The 21,277-nt window shown below is 36.8% G+C and overlaps 1 protein-coding gene across 1 annotated transcript in view; it reads right to left on the reverse strand.

Annotated features, from left to right (window-relative positions):
* Positions 1 to 1,933: 1,933 nt before the first annotated feature.
* CUL3 (cullin 3) overlaps positions 1,934 to 21,277 on the reverse strand; it is a 41,898-nt gene continuing 22,554 nt past the window's right edge. Inside the window, exons 9-16 of the mRNA XM_026701520.2 lie at positions 19,899 to 20,069; positions 18,426 to 18,533; positions 8,573 to 8,697; positions 7,974 to 8,070; positions 5,848 to 5,982; positions 4,427 to 4,613; positions 3,319 to 3,464; positions 1,934 to 2,428 (exon numbers count right to left, since the gene is read on the reverse strand). Of these exons, the coding sequence (XP_026557305.1) occupies positions 2,297 to 2,428; positions 3,319 to 3,464; positions 4,427 to 4,613; positions 5,848 to 5,982; positions 7,974 to 8,070; positions 8,573 to 8,697; positions 18,426 to 18,533; positions 19,899 to 20,069 (1,101 nt within the window). The 3' untranslated portion in view covers positions 1,934 to 2,296. The remainder of the gene's footprint in view (positions 2,429 to 3,318; positions 3,465 to 4,426; positions 4,614 to 5,847; positions 5,983 to 7,973; positions 8,071 to 8,572; positions 8,698 to 18,425; positions 18,534 to 19,898; positions 20,070 to 21,277) is intronic.

The following is a 21,277-nucleotide window of genomic DNA, read 5'->3' on the forward strand; positions in this document are numbered from 1 at the left end:
CCAATGGAACGCAGGTATACTCAACTGCTGTCTAGAGAAGTCTGGCCAGAAGTGGTCTCCATGGAATACCTAGAACAATTGATGCTGTTTCGATTCAAGGGATGGTCACACCAAATATTGATTTGATTTCTCTGTTCATTTACTTTTCATTAATTGATAACAAATTATTAACACTTCTATTTCTGAAAGCATTCTTAATTTATAGCATTTTTGCACAAGTCCCTAAAACTTTTGCATGGTACTGTAGGTACCATATGTCTTCAGAGAGTTTGCATCTTTATTTAATCATCATTCTCTGTATATGAACTCTATAACTAAGGGAAAAATCTCTATTGTGTTATATAAAGCTTATCATGTAATGATGAGAATGCAGTATTGGCCACCACTTTGAGGTTGGCTGTAAGTCTTCTTGTTCAGTGCCATCATAACTTCAAACTGTCACTGAATGGTCATTAACCAAGGACTACCTACACATATATTTTAAAAATAATAATATTCTGAATAAAAACAATCACACAATATCAAAAAAAACCAATTAAGTACACATTAACTGGTCTAATTAACATTATTAACATTAGCAACCCCAACTGCAAGAATATTGCCTATATTTCTGTTACAGTTTTTCATATTGCAGACAATAACTCAAAATGATCTCCATAGCAGGAAAAACGAAAAGGAAAAACAGAAATCTTTCACATAGTCAGGGGAAAACATTCATTACTAATAGCAGCCCTGCAATGCAGAACCAGGCTTACCACTTTTTATCTGCCTAAGCAGGCTGTAAATATTCAGGGGGGGGGGGTATCTGTTATACAAATAAAGTACAGCAATAACACATGAAAAGATCAGTGAGAACTTCAACTTTGCAGGTTGAAACAGAATTCAACTAGTTCCCTTTCCTATATATGCTATACATTTATTTTTTAAAAAAATGTTACTCTGTTATATCCAAATACTATTTATGAACTTAAGGTAAAATTAAATTGATCAGCAGCACTTCACAATTTGTGCACAAAAAAGATAAGAATCTCTTGTTGTAAAACTAGGTTATACAGTATAGAAGCTACATAAAATTTCATTTGGTATCAAATTACACAGTGAAATGCTATTGCAATTTTTTTCAAAATCAAATCTTAAAAGCTTTAGTAGTAGTCAAAACTTCATCCTTACCCACTTTGAGAAGGAGAAAGTACTTGTTGCAAGAACTGAAGATTTAATAAGATCAAAGTAACAATATTTATTGCATTTTAAGATTGCATTTTAAAACAGTAAATTAATAGTGCACAGTGGCTTCATTTGAACCTCCTGAAAAGTGAGAAATGAAAAAGGCATAAAATCCCCTTCTACCTCATTAATGTGCTTCTCCAAGGGGCAGTATTTGGTTTAATAAATTGCCATCCCTGTGATCTAATACATTTGAATTAGTGGTTTGTGTACACTAAATCCATTTATTTTAAATTTGTTTTGTCTACATTGAGTGAAATAAAAACATCGCTCTGTACAATCCACTATGAGCAGTGAATACAACAGAAAAAAGTATGATACAGTTTATACAGACTAATGTTTTCCCATTTCTCCTATAAAGGAATCAGAACAAACCTAGTTAGTATGCAACTTAATTTGGAAGATCTCAAATGACAAAAGGGAAGGCCAAATATTACAGCCCATAATTGTGCCGAAAAAAAGGTTCTTCCTCATATTAACTGGAATACGAATGAGTGTAGGGGGAAAGAAAAACCAAGCCATAATCACCAGGCTTTTATAAATTTACCAAACAGTAAATTAAACATGGTTCTTTAAATAAATGTCCAAAACAGAGCATTATTTTTGAAATTCAATCTTACCATCGTGTGTTTTTCTTGTAACCCAACATACACAATGCACAAAGTGCTAAGTAACACTACAGAAAACACATTTACATCAACACTGAAGATTCGGGGAAATGAAATTTCAACAATTTTATTTTTTTTAATGAGCTGTATTTTCTAAATTTGTTTTTATTTTATTTTTCCTGTTTTCATACAGTATTGAAAACAAAAACGCGGCACATTTACATTTTCCCGAGGAAACTGTAAGGATGATCTCTACAGGGATAAATGCTGAGAAGCTTGAAGCTCAATCATTTTGATGTTGAAAAACTTTCTGAAGGAGTAAAGGCTTGATCTGACTGGTCTAGAACATGTATTGTAATTTAATGGAAGATATGGTCGTCTCAATATTTAATGATTTTTAAAAGAACTTCTCAGTTCATGCGAAGAATATAGTCCAAGAATAAATCATAGTTGTGGGACACGTTTTATGCTACGTAAGTGTATACTTTGCGGTCCTCAGGTGTTCGTGCCAAATATTCTCGCTCAATAAGTCCTTCAATACGCTTTTTAATAACAACTGGACTTGGGAGGAATCGTGCCTTCAGTTGTTGAGTTACCTGAAACAGAAGGTAAAGTATTTTAATGCTAGCAAGTAAGCAGGCCTGGATATGACTGTGTAAAAAACAAAACATGTAGGATGCTTTTTCAATTATTGATGCTTTCACAAATTTCATAAACTGAAAAACTAATTCTGTATTTTGGGGATCCTATGGTAAATATCGCTAACTATAAGCAAATATATGGTAGCTGGAGCTAGGACTGTCTCTAAGCAGGTACAAGCACTGGGTTTGGAAGGTAATCAGAGATGGACATGCTAATATTTAGGTACCAGGGCAATAAATTAAAGTCAAAAAGATCCTGAAATGTGATGATGGCAAACAACCTCACTACTGTTGTCCAAAAAAAGGTATGACTGCATCCAGGCAGTGAAATATTTAGATATATATTTACTTTTTTCCTCTCCATGTCAGCTGTAACTCTGTTTAGGAAAATAAAGCCTGCTTACATATATACATGCAATATTACATGAGATTATACCGACTATAATACACCATAAAGAAGCTAGTGTTTTCATGACCAACTCAAGGGACTGGTTTTGAGACTAAAGTGACCTGGGTCTAAATTATTTACTTCCAGAAAAAAAGGTGTCAAGTTTTTAAAAACAAGCATCACTAGCTTTGGTAGTACAAACTACTTTTATGGTTAGTATTAAGATTATAAGCTGGGGCTAGAATTAACAGTATCACCAATCCTACAGAAATCCTTCCCCAGGAATATGTGCCTAACTCCATGAGTACTTTTAAAGAACTGCTTTAACTCACTTTAATTGGGAGAGTTTTCATGAATCTTTTAACTGTGAAACTTTAATTTAAAATTGTTTAGAAACTTTTAACTTCAAGTTAAAACTTAACTTTAATTTCAATGTTTCAGTGATTAATTAAATTACCTCTGCTACTAGCACATTATGTTGCATCTTCTTTCTAGATTTCATTATCCGCACTATAGCAGCCTCTATCTCATGCTTTCTGTCATCATCTACTTTTTGCCTTGTTTCTTTTCTTTCGGGGTCTGACTCTCCTTGTTTGGCAGCAACTGAAAGAATAGAATAGACCCACACAATTAAAATAAAATAAATTAAAAATAATAAACATCAACAATTTGAAAATAGGACAAGTCAAAGTGATCCAGTAGTGTAATAACGAAACCTGTTTGATTTTCATTCCTTAATCAAGGTGAGGTTCTTATGCTCTTCCCAGATAAAATTCCCAGCATCTTTGATTATGCACCCAGAAAATTTTGGAAATTGTCTTTTGGCAATATCTGGAAACAGTGGTGAGATTCAAAAATTTTTACTCCGGGATCTGCGGCATGGCTTGGTGGGTGTGGCAGGGGAAGGATATTGTAAAATTTACAATCAGAGGTGGTACTTGCTGGTTCTCCAAACTACTTAAAATTTCCACAACTGGTTCTCCAGAACTGGTCAGAAACTGCTGAATACCACACCTCTGTCGGGAAGGCACCTCTGTCTGGAAGAGTTCTTTGTTCTTCCTTTAAAAGAGGGCTGACGCTTTTCATGAAGGAATACTTTAATGAGAGACATTTTGCTTAAGTCTCCTGGGGTAATATATTAACAGATCAATATAGACAAAAGGATGAGCCTTGGAAGAAACCCTCAGCCAGAAAAAGAGGAATTTGAAAGAATGATTAGACAGAGAATTAGCTGCTATAGAATCACAGAGATCTAACTGATAAATAACAAAGTGAATCAAAATATTTCGGGACTGGATCCAGAAATATGAGAATGAAAACCTTTAGATTTCGCAATTTCAGTGCAATGTCGAAGAGAGACTATCAATTCTAGAAAGGAGAATGGTGTTAGAATGGAAAATAAACTAAGAATTGTTCCCTCCCCTTTCCTTTTTTTTTGGTCAGGACAGTGAAATATTTGAAATCATTGGAGCAGAAGCCAGAGAAGAGACCTGTGTTGAAGAGTGTGAGAGTGAGCAATCAGGAATCAAACAGTGAAACTGACAGCTAAGTGAAAGTGAACATACCTGTTTGAATCTTGACTCTGTGCAGTTTGGATGTGAATTGATCATTCACTGTAAATATATGTCCATTTTCTATTTCTTTTGATTTTGGCTCCTTTGTAAGAACCCGTTGTGTAGGTTTTCCACATGCGAGGGACTGCAGCGCTCGTACTAGCTCTCTTTCAGGAATATCTGTCTCTTGTTGAATCTCCTATATCAAATTGAATAGATTTCGTACACAGAAGGGCAATTTTAAAAAAAAGAGCTCTTGGGATACTATCGTTCAATCTCCTGATCAAACAGAGGTCACAAAAAAGAATTTGTGTTGTGATGTCACCAAAAGAGCATTATGGAGACTTCAGTCTCCATAATGCATTGTTAAGGGTCTTCGAACTGGGAATGAGAGAGTAGCTGGTGTGAAGAGTGAAACCTGAAATGGTTTTCCTTTCAGAGGGTTAATTCCCATTGTTATTGGACAAAAATAACCCACTCAAAATTGGTCACTTAGTGGTTGAATTTATATGGTATGTACTTAAGATATGGGGTGACCAATTAAGATATTTGGGGAGTTGTATACAGACTGTAGGTTATCCATTCTGTACAAGGGCATAGTATATTTTCAACACAGATAATAACAGTAATTCTTCCTCACTCTTTTGCCCTTTATCACTTCAGAAAATAGGCCACTAAAAATAACCCACGATATCCATTGTTTCTCAAAATAAAAGATGTTTTAAACAAAAATATGAAAGTGCATTCAAAAACACAATTCTGAATTTCAAGTTCCAAATTTCTAAATTCAGTGAAAGTTGTTTTCACTTGCCTAATAATTAGGATTATTCTTAGCAAGATTTTTCACAAAATACTTTAAATACCAAACTAAAACAATATTAAATATTTACACAACACAATCAACTTTGATTTAAAATATATTTTTAAAAATTTTTTTTAACTAAATTGCCAATCCATTAAATATTCACTTTTAAGATAACTTCCTACTGAATTTCAATGCCATGTATGGTGACATTTGAATGCAATAATCTGTTAAACCTATATCACCTGCATTTTACAGCTCATTACACAGCAAAAAAGAACATTACAGAAAAAATATGCAGCATGAAAATGGTAATAGTATCATTAAATACTCTAAATAAAAATAATGGGAGGGAGAAATTGCAGCATATCAATTTCATTTACAATGGTGTAATATAAATTTCAAGATAAACAAAAAATGTAAAGCATAACAAATATGGCATTCTCAGATTTAATTAACAAAATGGTTAGTATGATTAATTAGTATTCTAGGTATTAGAATTGTATATCGCATATAGGAATTTTCTATGCAGTTGGTCAAAGATATGAATGATTCCATTTTCCCATGATTTATGAAAATAAAGGCATATTCAAGAGATAATGTGTACAGCTAACAAAGACTTAGCTCATACCTCAAAAGTGTATTTTTCTCTGTTATTGAAAAGCATGAGTATTGTCATCTGGAAAGTAGAGACTTGCAATATGTGCTTCCTTGTATTAGAGCCAGTTACTTGGGCACCTCCTACACCAACCTCTGAACCATCTTCCTGTTTTAATTATAAAAAATATCAAAAGTCATTCTAGGAATATTTTCATTTACTTAGTATTTAGTATACTTACTAAAAAGCCTTAGGTTGTTACATACTTTTCATTTAAAGGTATTTATCTTTGTTTTCTTGTCACAGGATTTAAATTATTTGCATTTAATGGTTGGCCTATTTTTTAACAAGCTATTGGAAAATCAAAGTTACCAGTATATCTTTTAAAAAACCTTTCAAACTATAGCTGAGAGCATGAAATGCAAAAGTATCTGTATATTAAGCCAAACCATAGTTTGTTGACAAAGAATGTAATCTGTAGAACAAGCATAGCAAAAAAAAAAAATCTTTTTTGTCTTCGCTAATGATGTCTTGAATGTCTCTGGATGGTTTTGGGAAAACAGCAGAAACAAACTGCCAGAAGCCACAAATAAACCATATGTATATCACAGTGCTACTATTGGTTAAGTTCCCAACAGATCATACTGTCAAGCTGTGCCTTGTTACCCTGAATGAAACTAAAAATATACAATTTACAGCTGTTTACAGAAATATACAATTACACCTCTACAATGCTTTTTATGGAAAGCATGCCTAGAATGCTGTAAAATCACACTATGAAAATTATGAAGTTGTGGATGTTCTTTAAGAAGAGATTGGACAACAACTTGTCTGAAATTGTGTAAGGTTTCCTGCTTGAGCAGAGGATTGGACTAAAAGATTTCCAATGTCCCTTCCAACTCTGTTATTCTGTAAGCAGTGATAAAAATTATTTTAAAATAAAGTCAAACAAGATGGGCATGTCAAGCCTGGAAGAAATAACATATCTGAGACTATGAAACCACTATAAAACCTAATAGCCATAGGCACACAAAGCAAGCCAACAAACAAACAAACAAATGTGCAATCCCTGGCCACTGACAGACCATCCTGTGCCAAGAAACAAAACATAACATAGTAATTATAATGGCTGCATTAAAAACTATAAACAGAATAATTCCATATGGCACCTTCCAGCTATATTAGAATTTCTAGCATCTCTTTGAAAATAGCTGGCAACTGTAACACAATACATCTGGACAACATCAGAACACATTTAGCTTTGGGAAGGCTGCTATCCCCATAAAGACACTGTGATGGAGAACAGAGCAGGTAGTCCTTGCTTAATAACTACAAATGTGGCCAGCAACTCCATCACTAAGCACTGTTATTAAGCAAGATATCACAGGACCATGATGAACCCACCATATGACTTCCCACTTGATTGTTATGCAAATCACCATGTGTAGTTAAGTGAGACATCACCTGACCACAACTTGTGATTTCACTAACTCTGCTTGTTGAAAACTGGCTGTGAAGCTCACAAGTTGTGATCATGTGGCTTCAGAGATGCTGTGGCACTTATTAGTGTGCGGACCAGTTGTAAAGTTATTTTTTCAATGCCATTATAATTTTAAACAGTTGCTAAATGGGGCAGTTGTTAATTGATGTCTATATCTACTATAGAAAGAAATTTGAAGTTTATGTGGTTCTGATTCTCTGACAATTTTTGGCAGAAAAACTAGATACCTTTGTTATATCACACTGTAAGTTCATCCGTACATTCACAAGACTACTTCATTTAGTAAATCTCCCAAAATACAATTTTGTGTAGCATAAGATTAACAATGGTGGTCAGTGGCACAAATTAAAGGCTTAATTTCTTTACAAGTTTTGCATTTTTTTCAATTTACCCAATATACATATTAAAAATACATTTAAAATGTATTTCTTTAATATATGCATTTTTATTACTCTAATGAATATATTCATGTTTATGTCAATTATTTCGAAATCACATTTGAATGCATTTTTTGCTTAAAGCACATGTAAAGTTTGGAAAGTGGCTATTCTGAAAGATAACTGAATGCCAAATGAAACCTTTTTTGGAAAGTATAAATATAGTAAATTGTCATTAAAAGATGACTCAGACCACACTATTTATAAGCAAAGGCACTTACTTTTTTTACAGGGCCATAGAAGGTGGCATTAAGATCTGCCGAACCCATGTGATGTTGGAGTGTTAGCTGCCGTCCACTATGTTTGGCTAAATAAAATCTACAAAATTCAAGAAAATCAATTGATAGTTGCATAACTGTATTGCAAATTTTCAACAAAAAGTTTTTTATAAACATTTTATTAACAATATTTAATTTATTACAAAACATTAGCTATTTTGAAAATTTCATCCAGAAACTATAGTTCAAATGTTATGTTATCTTAAATATTTCATACTAATTATAATCTTAGAATTGTGGACCAACCGGAGTCCACATATGTAAGATGGCTCGGTACACAAATCTAATAAATAAAAACTTATTAAAACAACTGCATGCAATCCAAAAAATGTTTCTAAGCCTTCAATGTCTACATTCCTTTTTCTCAAAAAAATCTTGCAATAGTAGAATACTATTTTTGAAATACCTAGTGGGGATGCAGAATAATTTAGCACATAAACACTCACAAAAATCTGGGCGTTGACGATGCTTTAAAATAAACAAATTCCAAGCCCCCCACCCCAAAAAAAAATAATAAAAAAAAAATCTTAAGAATTTCTTACCTCCTAAATATTTCAAAAGCATGCCTGGGGGCTGGGGGAATGTTGCACTTTGGTGTGGCTGACTGAGTGGGCCAGTAACCTGTTGTGAGAACTCGCACTGTCAGATCAACACCGCCTAGTGAGACCTATAAAAATAAAGGCAAACAATGCATTGTATCCTATTATAATTCTGCCCTTTCATTATTCAACATGTTTTATATATCTAGATATAGGAATTTATATTCCTAGTTTTCATTATACTGGCACATAATTTATTTATCAAATTTATACAGCCGCCCAGTTGAGCAGAAGTGACTATATTTTACACCCAGTGGTGGGATTCAAAAAATTTTACTACCAGTTCTGTGGGCGAGGCTTGGTGGGCGTGGCAAGGGAAGAATGTTGTAAAATCTCCAGTTAGAGGTGGCATTTGCCGGTTCTCCGAACTACTCAAAATTTTCTTCAGAAGTGGTCAGAACCTTCTGAATACCACCTCTGTGCACACCATAATGTAAAATATGAAGTGATGCTGAAAGAAACATATTCTATTGAAGATAGGGAACTGAAAAATCAATTTCATCAGATACTTCAAACATTGGGACTGTAATTGTAAATGAAAGTTTAAATCTAAGATCCCTTTGAAGCTTTCAGAACTGATGGCCATTCTTAACAGTTTCCCAGACAGGTAGTCTTTGATTTATGATAATTAAGCCCAGAATTTTGGTTGTAAGTTGTTCAGGTTATAAGTTGAATCACCATGTGACTGGATTTAATTTGATCACATTGTTAAATTAGTCACAACAGGGTTTTTTTCTGGAAAATGACAAAAAAGTTGCAACCTGTGATCACATGATGCTGCAACCAATTGTAAATATGAGCCAGTTGCCAAATGCCTGAAATGTGATCATGTTATCTGTGGGGGTAGGTAGGTCAGTCATAACTTTGAGGACAGGTGGTAAGTAACTTTTTTTCAACTTTTGTGTCATAACTTCAAATGGTCATTAAGCAATTGATCATAAATTGAGGACTACCTATATATTGTGCTTACCCTTCCATGCAATTTTGCTCCAGAGTTTACTATCAGTATTAACTATTAACCATTAGCTAAATTTCATTTGTTCATGATGCTGAGAATATAGCTATTATCTATGAAAGTTGGCCTTTCCAAATTAACAAATAGCATACCCACTTTAATAGCTGATAAAAACAATAGGAGAGATTGAATATAACAATGTGTAAAACATTCTACATGTGATCTATTTTGTGAAGGAGTGGTCCAACTTCAAAGTGAAGTATACATATATTGGGTATTCTGTCCATATGTGAAGCAAAATAGAGTTGTTCTATCCCAGAAGTAATTTGGAGCAGAAAGAATAGGGAGAAATTCAAAAACGTAGGTAGCTAATGGGAAGAAAGGAAAGTACACAATAACTGAGAACACAGATAGGCCAATGGCAAATGACACAGATGAATAACTGCTGAAAAGAGAAAGGGAGCAATATATAAGTAGACCACAATGGAGATAAAAATTTCTACTGCTAAGTGCAATATTTGTTAAATTTTATCCCATTTACGACCTTTCTAGCCACAATTGTTAAGTGAATCACTGCAGTTGTTAAGTTAGTAACATGATTATTAAGTGAATCTGGTTTCCCTGCTGACTCTGCTGGTCAGAAGGTTGCAAATGGATGATCACATGACCCCAGGACACTGCAACTGTCATGTATGAGTCAGCTGCCAAGCATCTGAATTTTGATCATGTGATCACAGAGATACTGCAACAGTTGTAAGTGCAGAAAATGATCATAAATCAATTTTTTCAGGGCTGATGTAACTTTGTAGTCACTAAATGAACTGTTGTCAGTCAAGGACTAGCTGTACATTAACCCTGCCCTCTTCATGTTGCCTAGAATTTGTTTCATCCCAAATCCAGAACAAGATGAGAAGGGTAGTTAGGTAACTTTCAAATTATTGCAATCTAGAAGAGATTTTATTACATTTTTAAAATGTATGAATTACAAAAAGCTTTCAATGCAATACAGTGCTGCTCTAAGTACTATCAGATCTTAAATTATTCAATTAGTTTTCATTACAAAAAAATCAAAATCTGCCATCTGCTGGTGAAGCAATTCAGTTAGATTTTTAAAATATATCTAAACAAGGTTTCACATGTAAGGATGGAATGAGCAATTGTATGCAAATTAATGAATATTATGTGTACAAGTTTGTCCCTAAACCTTCAGAACCACAGCAAGCATTTCTTTTGTAGACTCCAGTATGCAAGAAGTGATTTTTGAATGAAGCACTGAACTAACAGAAGTTGATTTATGATTGCTAGAATTATGTACTGCTTTCAGCTGAAGAATTACACAATTATCGGATTCTTTTGTACCTTGTGTTTTAGTTATTTTGACTTTACAAGATAGCAAGCCTTGGAACCATTGATACATAATGATACTATGGATACTATGGAAGTATAGCCTTTCAGTCTCACAATTTTGTTTCTGGAAAATCTCTTTTCTCAGTCGATCTAATTCTAATTTAATATTATTCAGCTTTCGAGTTGGTTGTTCTAGCTTCATGGCACCAACTCGGCCTTCCAGGCTGCATTTTATCCCAGTTTGCTTGCACCTAGAAAACAACTACCTTTACAAACCTGTTTCTTCCCCAAGCCCCAGTTAGTTGCACTTACACAATCTTGCCCCACGCCCCCATTTGACAGGGACAGTTCTGCTACACTTATCTCTGCCTTAAGGGCTACAGCAGCAGCGCTGGATTTCTCCTCACAAATGTTCGCACAACTGCAAACCTTGTCCACCCACTTCACTATTTTGATCTAGTTTTGTCTCACCCAATTTTCTCTTTACCTGATTAACTAGACATTCAACATTGCTAGAAATAAGGAAGATTCTTTGCTTTATTCGTAGAGATGATTTTATTAACTTTCATTTTCAATCCTTTTAAATTCTAACTTCATGCACTTTTCCTGGCTGGCGTCATAAAATCACCTATTTAGAACAATTATATGATATTGCTGACTCTACATTTAATCCTAGATGCTGCTGTTTCAAATTAAATATATCCAAAACAAAAATTCTTATTTTCCCTCCCAACCATTAACAGCTGCAAACACAGCATTTAAAAGCCATCACTTTGTCATCAACTCATGGATTTTCTTTATATTTCTCTCTGCCCTTGATAATTAAGCAAAAATATGATTAGTCTTCTCCATGATCTTTTTTAAAATCAGAACTCAGAACTATTTATTACTCCTAAATGAATATTCTAGATTGTTTTTTTTATATGTCTCTCCAATTCTCTAAACCAATATTTTCTATTTTTGTTAGTATATATAGGGTGTTGAAAACTGATTATTTCCAAAGAGATAGTAGTTGTAATTTTATGCTGAAATAATAGCCAGCTTTAAAAGTTAACACATTTAGCTGATATGGTAACATACTATACTGTGAATATAATAAAAACTCCAGAGACATGGTTTTCTTTATAGTTCATTAACTATCATTTCCGTTGTAAATATAAAAAAACATGCATAAGATTATCCAATACTTTTTGCTTATACTAGCTTCATAATCCAAATTGGTTGGAAGCAGAATGCAACAACTTTCTTAGTCCAAAGAATATCATTTTAAATATACGTATGTGGTTGTAATATTGACCAACATATTCCTTTGTCTTATAAAGCAAATGGTAGCAGCATTAATTTCTATGCATTTAGAGAAAGAATGTGAAGGAAAAACATAAGGATCCCAAATTACAAATCACTCCAAACTACTATTAAGCATAGTAAACTGAGATATATTTATTTTAAAATAAATCTGATTTTTAAAATGGAATCACTCATATACCATGATTTAAACATGCTGGATAAATCATATGCAGCAAACATATGAATCATTCATATGATAGTCCTGATATAGCACTGATAATATTACCTAGTTTGGATAATGAAATGTCTGCAAGAAAACAACTAATCTTAGAGAGCAACAGAGACCCCTAATTTCAACTCTAAGCTACAAATATTTTCCTTATTGATATGAATCATTCTTTCACCTGAATCCTTCTTAAGGGATTTAAGCTGTATTCCAATTATAGGGTCTCAAAGGAGAAGTACATAGTTATTTTAAATTGGCATTTAGTATTGAACTGTATTTTTAGAGCTTGTTTCAGTGACTCTCAAATACTGTCTAGATGAATAAAGAAAATCTCCTGAAAACAATTCCAGGTGCACAAAATGAAACACTCTCAAATCAGAGAAGAAAAGATGGAGCAATAACAATAATGTGAGATAAGTTTTAATGGTAACTGAAAAATAGGGATTTAGACAAAGAATTTTCATTCCGTTTGCTGGAATGATTTACTTTGCTTTTCTTATTATTAACAAAAGAGATTTTGTTATTAACTTTTTAAAGCCTATTAATAAATTGTATTTTCCTTTGTATTTTCTAAAGAAGCAGATGCATGGATATTAATTTCCTATGCAGAAAGGGCATTGGTACTTACCTGATACGCCCGTTCTCTGTGAGCTGTGAAGAGCATCCAGAAGTGGGAGGTGCTTCAGTCTCTTCTGGAAAAGCTGGGCTTAAAACTCCGGGATGCTCCTCCTCCTCCACGGGACACCTCCCCAGCGTCCCTCAGTTTTGCGAAGACTGAGTGCCAAAGTCTGGAACTCATCACCTAATCTTGATCCCTGGCCAGAACGGAACCCCACCAGACGGAAAGAAATGAGTAGGGCTGGATGCTCTTCACAGCTCACAGAGAACGGGCGTATCAGGTAAGTACCAATGCCATTTCTCCCATGAGCTGTTCAGAGCATCCAGAAGTGGGACATACCAAAGCATGGCCTGCCCTTAGGGAGGGACTCCGTCTGGATCGAAATCCACTCCTAAACTCTGTGGACCCTCTGCAGGACTCTTCTGCCAAATGAAGTGTCCACTGAGGCATAGACATCATTTTTATAATTTCTGACAAAGGGCGATGGTGAAGTCCAAGTTGCTGCTCTGCAAATTTTGTCTATGGAAGCCTGTGTGGTCCATACTGCTGATGTTGCTGCACTCCTTATTGAGTGGGCTGTAATGCCCTTAGGAACTGAGATGGACTGGCATTCGTAACTTTTAGCTATGGTGGCTCTCAACCATCTACCAATGGTTGTCGACGACAACTTGTGTCCTAAAGTGGATGGGTTGAAGGACAGGAATAGAGCCTCAGATTTTCGAAACGCCGCCCTGCGGGCTAGATAGATGCTTAACACCCTTCGAACGTCAAGTCGATGCCATTGATGCTCCAGTCTATGAGATGGTTTCGGACAAAAATTTGGAAGCACCAACTCCTGCGCTCTGTGGAAGACTGAATTTACTTTAGGGGTGAACGATGGATCCAATCTGAGAACCACTCTGTCCACATGAAACACGCACAGGTTCCATCCTTTCTCATCGACAATGCTGCCAATTCAGAAATCCTCCTTGCTGATGTGATCACAATTAAGACCACCTTATATGTCAGGAATTTGAGACTAACGGTTCTTAAAGGCTCAAATGGGCCAGTAAGTGCGGTTAACACCTTGTTGAGCTCCCAAGTGGGATAGTGGTAAATTACAGGAGGTCGTAAGTTTGCAGCACCCTTAAGAAAGCTGCGGACATGTGGGTGGTGCGCTATGGAACGAAGGTCCCCAGGATATCACCGAGGCTAAGGCCGCCACCTGTCTGTGTAAAGTATTTGGAGATAGGCCCTTGGTCAACCCCTCCTGTAAAAAGTCCAATAATTGTCCTATTGATGGGGCGGTTGGGTCGATCTTAGACCCCTGGCACCAGCAATAGAAAGCGGACCACGTGGCCTCGTATATACGATTTGTTGAGGACCATCTGGATGCTTTTATGGTGGCAATGGCATCCTCTGAAATCTGTTGGGTCCTTAAACGGCTCCGCTCAACCTCCATACGGCTAGGCTGAGCCATTGTGGGTCCGGGTGAAGTACCGGCCCTTGCGAGAGGGAAACCCTCGACGGTGGAATTTAAGTTGTTCTCTCGACAGGTCCTGTAAGTCCGCGAACCACGTTCGCCTGGGCCAGTAAGGGGCGACCAATATCAATTCCGTTCATTCCTCCAATAACTTCTGGATCAACCTGGGTATTACAGAGAGTGGAGGAAAAGCATATAGAAGTCCGGGAGGCCACTGACATCGCAGGGTATTGACAGCCTCTGCCCCCTGAGTCGGGTACCTTGAAATATACCGGAGCAATTGGGCGTTGAGGGGAGAGGCAAATAGATTGATCATTGGTTGCCCACACCTCCGCACTGCTTCCTGGAAGAAAGATGGGTGTAGGCGCCACTCTGTCTGATCTACTGTGGCTCTGCTGAGCCAGTCCGCTTGTGTGTTTAAGGCCCCTGCTATGTGCTCTGCTTTGAGCAAAAACAGATTTGCCTTGGCCCACTTGAACAACCTGGCAGTCCCCAGCATCAGAAGTTTGGAGTGGGTACCCCCCTGTCTGTTTACGTGGGCCTTGGTTGTGATATTGTCTCTCAAGACCAGAACGTGGCGTGATTGGAAAAGGGGTAGAAAACTGCGTAACACCAGATGAACTGCTCGCAGCTCCAACAGGTTGATGCTTTGTGATTGTTCGGAAATAGTCCAACTTCCCTGTGCAGTGTGGGATTAGAAGTGAGCTCCCCATCCTATGAGGCTGGCATCGGTTGTGATCGTTGCCCTGCAAGGTTCCTTGAAAGGATACCCCTTGTTTATTGTGTTTTCCGACCACCAGCAGAGTGATCAAAGAACATTGTGCGGTACCTTTTTCCGGACGTTGGAAGTGGTTCTTCCGGATCGCTGGAAAGGTTGCAGGAACCATTGCAGATCTCTAGAATGGAATCGAGCCCAAGGCACAATGGAAATACAAGAAATCAGTTTCCCTAACAGTTGAGACAGAACTGCCAGGGAAACCCTCTTTAAGGCTCTGATCTCTCTGGCCAAAGACTGGATACTATTCAACCTGTCCTGAGAGAGAAAAACATTGCCCTCCATGGTGTCTATCACTCCCCCTAAATGAACTAACCTAGTTGAAGCTTTTATCCCAATTTATGGAAAAGCCATGACTTTAAAGGGTCTCCAGAGTAACCTTGATATCCAAATTTGCTTGATGTCTGGAAGATGACAAAATTAAAATATCATCCAGATAACATTGTAAACGAATAGATTTGATCCTGAGGGAGGCAGCCAAAGCCGCTAGGACCTTGGTAAAAGTCCTAGGGGCTGAAGCCAGACTGAATGGTAGGGCTATATATTCGTAGTGCCAATCACAATAGCAAAATCTAAGATATTTGTAGTGAACAGGTCTAATTGGTATATGTAGATAAGCCTCTGTCAGATCTATAGAGGTCAGGACATTGTTCTCTCTGTTGCTGAGCAGAATGGACTGAAGAGTAGTCATCTTGAATTTTCGATAAACCAATGATCTGTTCAGACGTTTGAGGTCCGGAATTGCCCTCCAGCCCCCCGAACTCTTTGGGACCACAAACAATAGAGAGTAACAGCATTGACCCCATTGTTCAGATGGTACCTCTCTCATGGCCTGAATATGCAGATGATTGATACCCTCCTGCATCAACGTTCTCTTAATGGGGTCCGTGGACCTAGGGCTCCTGATGAAAAAGTTCGGGAGGGAGGATTGAAATTCTAGCACCAAACCAAATCTAACAGAGTCCCTGACCCATGCATCAGAGGTGGAGCTGTCCCATTGGAGCGGAAGACGTTGTCACCTTCCATTGTGGAGGACTGATTCTCGTGCCTCTAATTTTAATTTTTTTAAAATAATAATAATAATAATAATAATAATAATAATTATTATTATTTGTACTTAGGGGTGATGCCTACCCCTGTGGTTGAAAGTAGAACGCTTCTCCAGGAGTTTAAGTCTATATATACATATCTACATATACACACATACACATATACATATATATACACATATATATATGTATATATATACATATACACATACGTGCCTATATCTGCACGTAAAACTGTATATGGGAAACAGTATCTAAGGATCCCCGACAAGGGAAACCCCCAAGCGCTCCAAGCAAGAAATATTCTGGTCCCCAACAAAGGAAACGAGCTATACAGGGCCTGGATAGATCCTTTCCTGTCAAAAACGTCCCGCTGTTTGAAATGGCACTTGCGGCTTCACTCCAATGTAATGATCCAAAAGCAATTGCAAAAAGAAAAAAAAATCCTGTTTAAGGACTAGCCTGCTTATCCAACGCCAGCAAGATAAAAGAGAAATAATGCCAGGGAAGTGGAGTGGGAAGGTACCTGCCCCGGTCCCCAAGAAGGGAAACCAGCAGGGAATGGCGCCTGTGATATTTAGGCGCGAACTTGAAGCCAGCTGTTGAAAATGGCGGGAAGGCAGAATCTCTGTTAATTGCCTGAGCAGTTTAACAAGCCGCTGCTGCTGACTCTCTAAATTGTCAGATAAATGATCCTGTCAGTCGAAACGGCAAGGAGAAGTGAGCCACGGCTGCGAGCGCTCCGCCAAGATTGCAGAGATAAGACGATCGGGGGATTAGATAAGCTAATTGTCTGAAGCGGCCATCTCAGGCTGCCTACGGAGTGGCAGGCTCCACCAGCCACAAAGAACTGCTCTCAAACTGATTGGGGGAATGACCTAATAGAGCCACAAGCCTTGAAATCGCCAAATTAATTAGGGAAAAATTTACAAGCCAAATTAACCCAAGAGCAAACCTGAATTTTGACTAGCTGAATAGAAAACCATTCCAGTCAGGAAGTGCACAACCTCTTACCACGAAGGCTGAGCTAAAACTGGGGGATGCTGGGGAGATGTCCCGTGGAGGAGGAGGAGCGTCCTGGTGTTTTAAGCCCAGCCTTTCCAGAAGAGACTGAAGCACCTCCCACTTCTGGATGCTCTGAACAGCTCGTGGGAGAAACATAAATGTAGAAATAGATCTGAGTGTTATGATAAATTTTGCAGTTTTTCTTTAGATGTGTGACACCACCTTGAATATGACCATAACAAAGATTAAAGCTGAAAAAAGGGGTGGGATTTTACATTGAAAATCTGTGGGGAAATAATAAATAATACTTATTAATTAGCAAAGTTCTACAGGAGTGTGAAAAAAATCCAAACTCCTGTACCTGCCAAATTCAATTTCTTATTTTGAATCCACTGCCTTCAGTTATTTGTAAAAATAATAAAAGCAAGCATGAAACAAGCAAGTTCAATAAATCAACATCTAGATCCAAAAAAAGACTAAGTTCCAGAATTACCACATGGCCGGGGAGGGGGGGTTTATATGAAATAGATGGCCACAACTCAGAGCCTAGTTTTGAAGTGTAGCTACCTGTTCAGAAAGATAAGCATTTATGAGAGAAGTACCAAATATATAGAATAGTATGTACACTCCTGGAAACTGGTGCTTTGAAATATCTCTGCCCCCCACTTCCAGTAGCCATTCTGCAAAATAATTGTTAAGAGACACTTCTCACAGTCAGAGGAAAATGACCTCATATTAAATCTTGTCCAAAACAAGTTGCAGTTGGAACTCCAGCCACATGCCCAAAACAGAGGGCTCTCTAACCTGAGCATTGTTCAGACAAAAATAAAAGCACTAAAATAAACATTTTGATTTTGCTATATAAATTATGCACTTTTCATACCCAATGGTTGTAGGAATTCTCTTGTAAAATTTCTTAGATTCCCCCCGCCCCCCAATAAATTATTTCCTCTCCCTTGGCAGGGGCACACCTGATAAAGGATCAGACAACCTCTTCTCAAAATTCCAAATATGACCACCAGGTCAAAAAGTCTGTGAATCCTTGAAGTAAGTCAAAAATTTGCATCTTACCCCTGTGGCCTGTAGATGTTGCCTAAATTCATCCATTGTTGTGTTTGAGATGCTCATGTCCCTGAACATTCCTTCCAATTTTGATGTGAACTGACATCCACATTCAGTCTGCAAAAGAAATAATTATTTATAGCATGATTTAAACAGGGAAACCTCTTAGGTTGGCTATTTAGAATTTCAATACAAATATTTAAGTAAATTTAAGGAAGTTATGAAAAAAACATGGTTCCAGTTACTAATTAATCAGCAGTAAATATCAACAGGCAATTACACTAAATTATACCTTGATTATCAAGCATCTAATTATTCTACTAAATTTTACTGAAAATAAGAATTTACTATTCCAATCTTTTAAAATCCAACATGGAATAGAGATTGGCAAGATTCTGATTAAATGTCTCTAAATTAATGTAGTAAATATTCACTTAGCCCTTTCAAAGCATAAATCATACTTAAAATAACACTGTAGGTGCATATTAATTCAACCACATACTACTTAAAGCAGGAATGCAAAATTTTATGGTTGGAGGATGGGGAAGCAATTTTAGGAGGATTATTTTTTAGGAAACATCAGCCCAAAGAATCCAACTGTTTCTTCCAAGCAAAGTGGGGAAAGCATGGTCTGTAGATATGGAGGTTATTTGCAGCTTGAAGAAAAATACTTCCCTATCCACTGGGATTCTCTCAATAGTCTACAACAGGGGTGTCAAGCTCAAGGCCCATGGGCCGGATCCAGCCCATGGGATACTTAGATCTGGCCCACGGGGCTGCCCTGAAAACAGTGAAGGACCACCCCATAGTACCTCTGCCAGCTAAAAGTGACTTGGGAGGGCCATGACCCTCCCGAGCTCCGTTTTGGCTGGAAGACCACGTGGGCCACCACAGGCATCCCTGACACGAGTGATGTCAAGCTGGCCATGCCCACCCTCGGCCTGAGGTCAAACACAACCTTAAATGAAATTGAGTTTGATGCACCCCTGGTCTACAATGACAACTCTTGCATCATTTCCCATCTTTCCAGTGTAAATGCATACTCAATGTTCATAGGAAGCAAATATCTTAATTTTATCAGCTTTAGATTTTTAATGTAGCATTGATATTTGATTTATATTCTGCATTTTTACTGGAGTGCCCATGGGCTTATGCAAAGACAACCCACAATAGCCTTAGGAGGTATGCTAAACTGAGAAAGTGTGACTAATACAATGTGTTGAGATTTCATGGCTGAAAATGGATTCAAACTTGGATCCTCAGCCTTAATATAACTTCTTAGCCACTCTACCACAATGGCTTAATAATTCTTTGCTGACAAAAACAAAATGTTTGAACTAAATATACCTTGCTTAACATTGTATAATATTTACAATTAACTGAAACAACTAATTACACTGCAATTTATCCCACTGAGTAGATGTTATCAAAAAATTAAAGCTAAGTGGAAAAGTCACTGAGAAATTGTTACACTGCTCTTACCTTTAGCTTAGATATCATGTTTTTCTCGGAATCATCTGAAACACTCTTGTTTGTCAGAAGCCTCCTTGCTAAGTGCTGCTTATAATATCGTTCAAATACATCTTTTTCTTGCATAAATCTAAACAAAACCATTGCTTTGTCCAATATAGTCTCCACCTCTTGCTCAGTTAGCTATAAAGATAAAAACAATAGGCAATATATTAATTATTAGAATAGTCAAAAAACTATGACTTTTATAGAAAATATTTCTCAAAACTAAATTATCTTGCTGTTAATTTAGGCAGGGATTGAAAAACAGGTTATAGATTATCTGATTCAGTCTATTTATGAACAAAACAAAAAATCAAAATTCTATAAATATAAGACTGTAAGATTTATAAGGTTCATTGTAATGAAAGTTACTTAATGTTTTAGTTTTGAATCTTTAAAAGTGACTTAAACAACTATGATGCCAGTCTTTTGTTTCCATGAAAGCTAAGAACCAGCACCTTGAATTATACCTAGAATCAAATGGTTATTAGTGCAGCTCACAATTAGAAGTGTATGTAAGTGAGAGACCAGCTGGAGCTTCCAAGTAGTCACGGGCCAAGGGCAGCTTCATGTAAAGTGAATTGTTTTCATCCAACTATGATGTAAGGCAGAAGTGACTGTAAGCAGGGCCTCCCAATGTAGAGGTGGATATAACTGGTGCACATGGCAAAGCTGTAGAAAAGGTCACAGCTGCCACCTGCTCTTCAAACAGGAGCATGAAATTGTGCATTGGATCTGTTTGCAGCAGTACTACCCTATTAAGAACCAGTTTAAAAAAATCTCCATACTCTGGGGTTCCACAATCCCCAAACACTCATTCTTACAAGAGATGAATCTGAACCTCTTTTCTCCATATATAGTCAATCCCTGCAGATCCCAGAACCTCATTAGCACTGAAGGATCTGGATCTGAGCTCCACAACAGAGAATCATTACCATATTGACGATAGCTAGCTCTGCCAATGAATACAATTGTTAACTCAGAGCAGGGAGCGAACAGCTCATGGGAGAATCACCCTGCCTCCCACCCATGGATAAAACAAGATCAATGCTGCTTTCTTAAAGTATTACAGATCTGAAAACTAACCAAAAGGGATCAAAATAATGCAATTCTTTCAAATGTGATAGCAAAGAGAAAGATATGAGGATGGAATAACTGAAAGGCAAATGAGTTACATCAGTCTTCAAATCCTGACTCTCCCATAATTGACTAAGACCTCATAACTGACTTCTCTATGCTTAGCTTAATATCTATATATGGTTTTTATATGAGCACATTATTAACTTGTTAGTAATTTTCTATATACATACTTAATTCTAACAAAGGAATATATCTATGGAAGACTATAT

Source organism: Pseudonaja textilis, chromosome 4 (assembly GCF_049901715.1).
Source record: "Pseudonaja textilis isolate UNSWEBS1 chromosome 4, rPseTex1.2, whole genome shotgun sequence".
In the NCBI taxonomy this organism is placed as follows: Eukaryota; Metazoa; Chordata; class Lepidosauria; order Squamata; family Elapidae; genus Pseudonaja; species Pseudonaja textilis.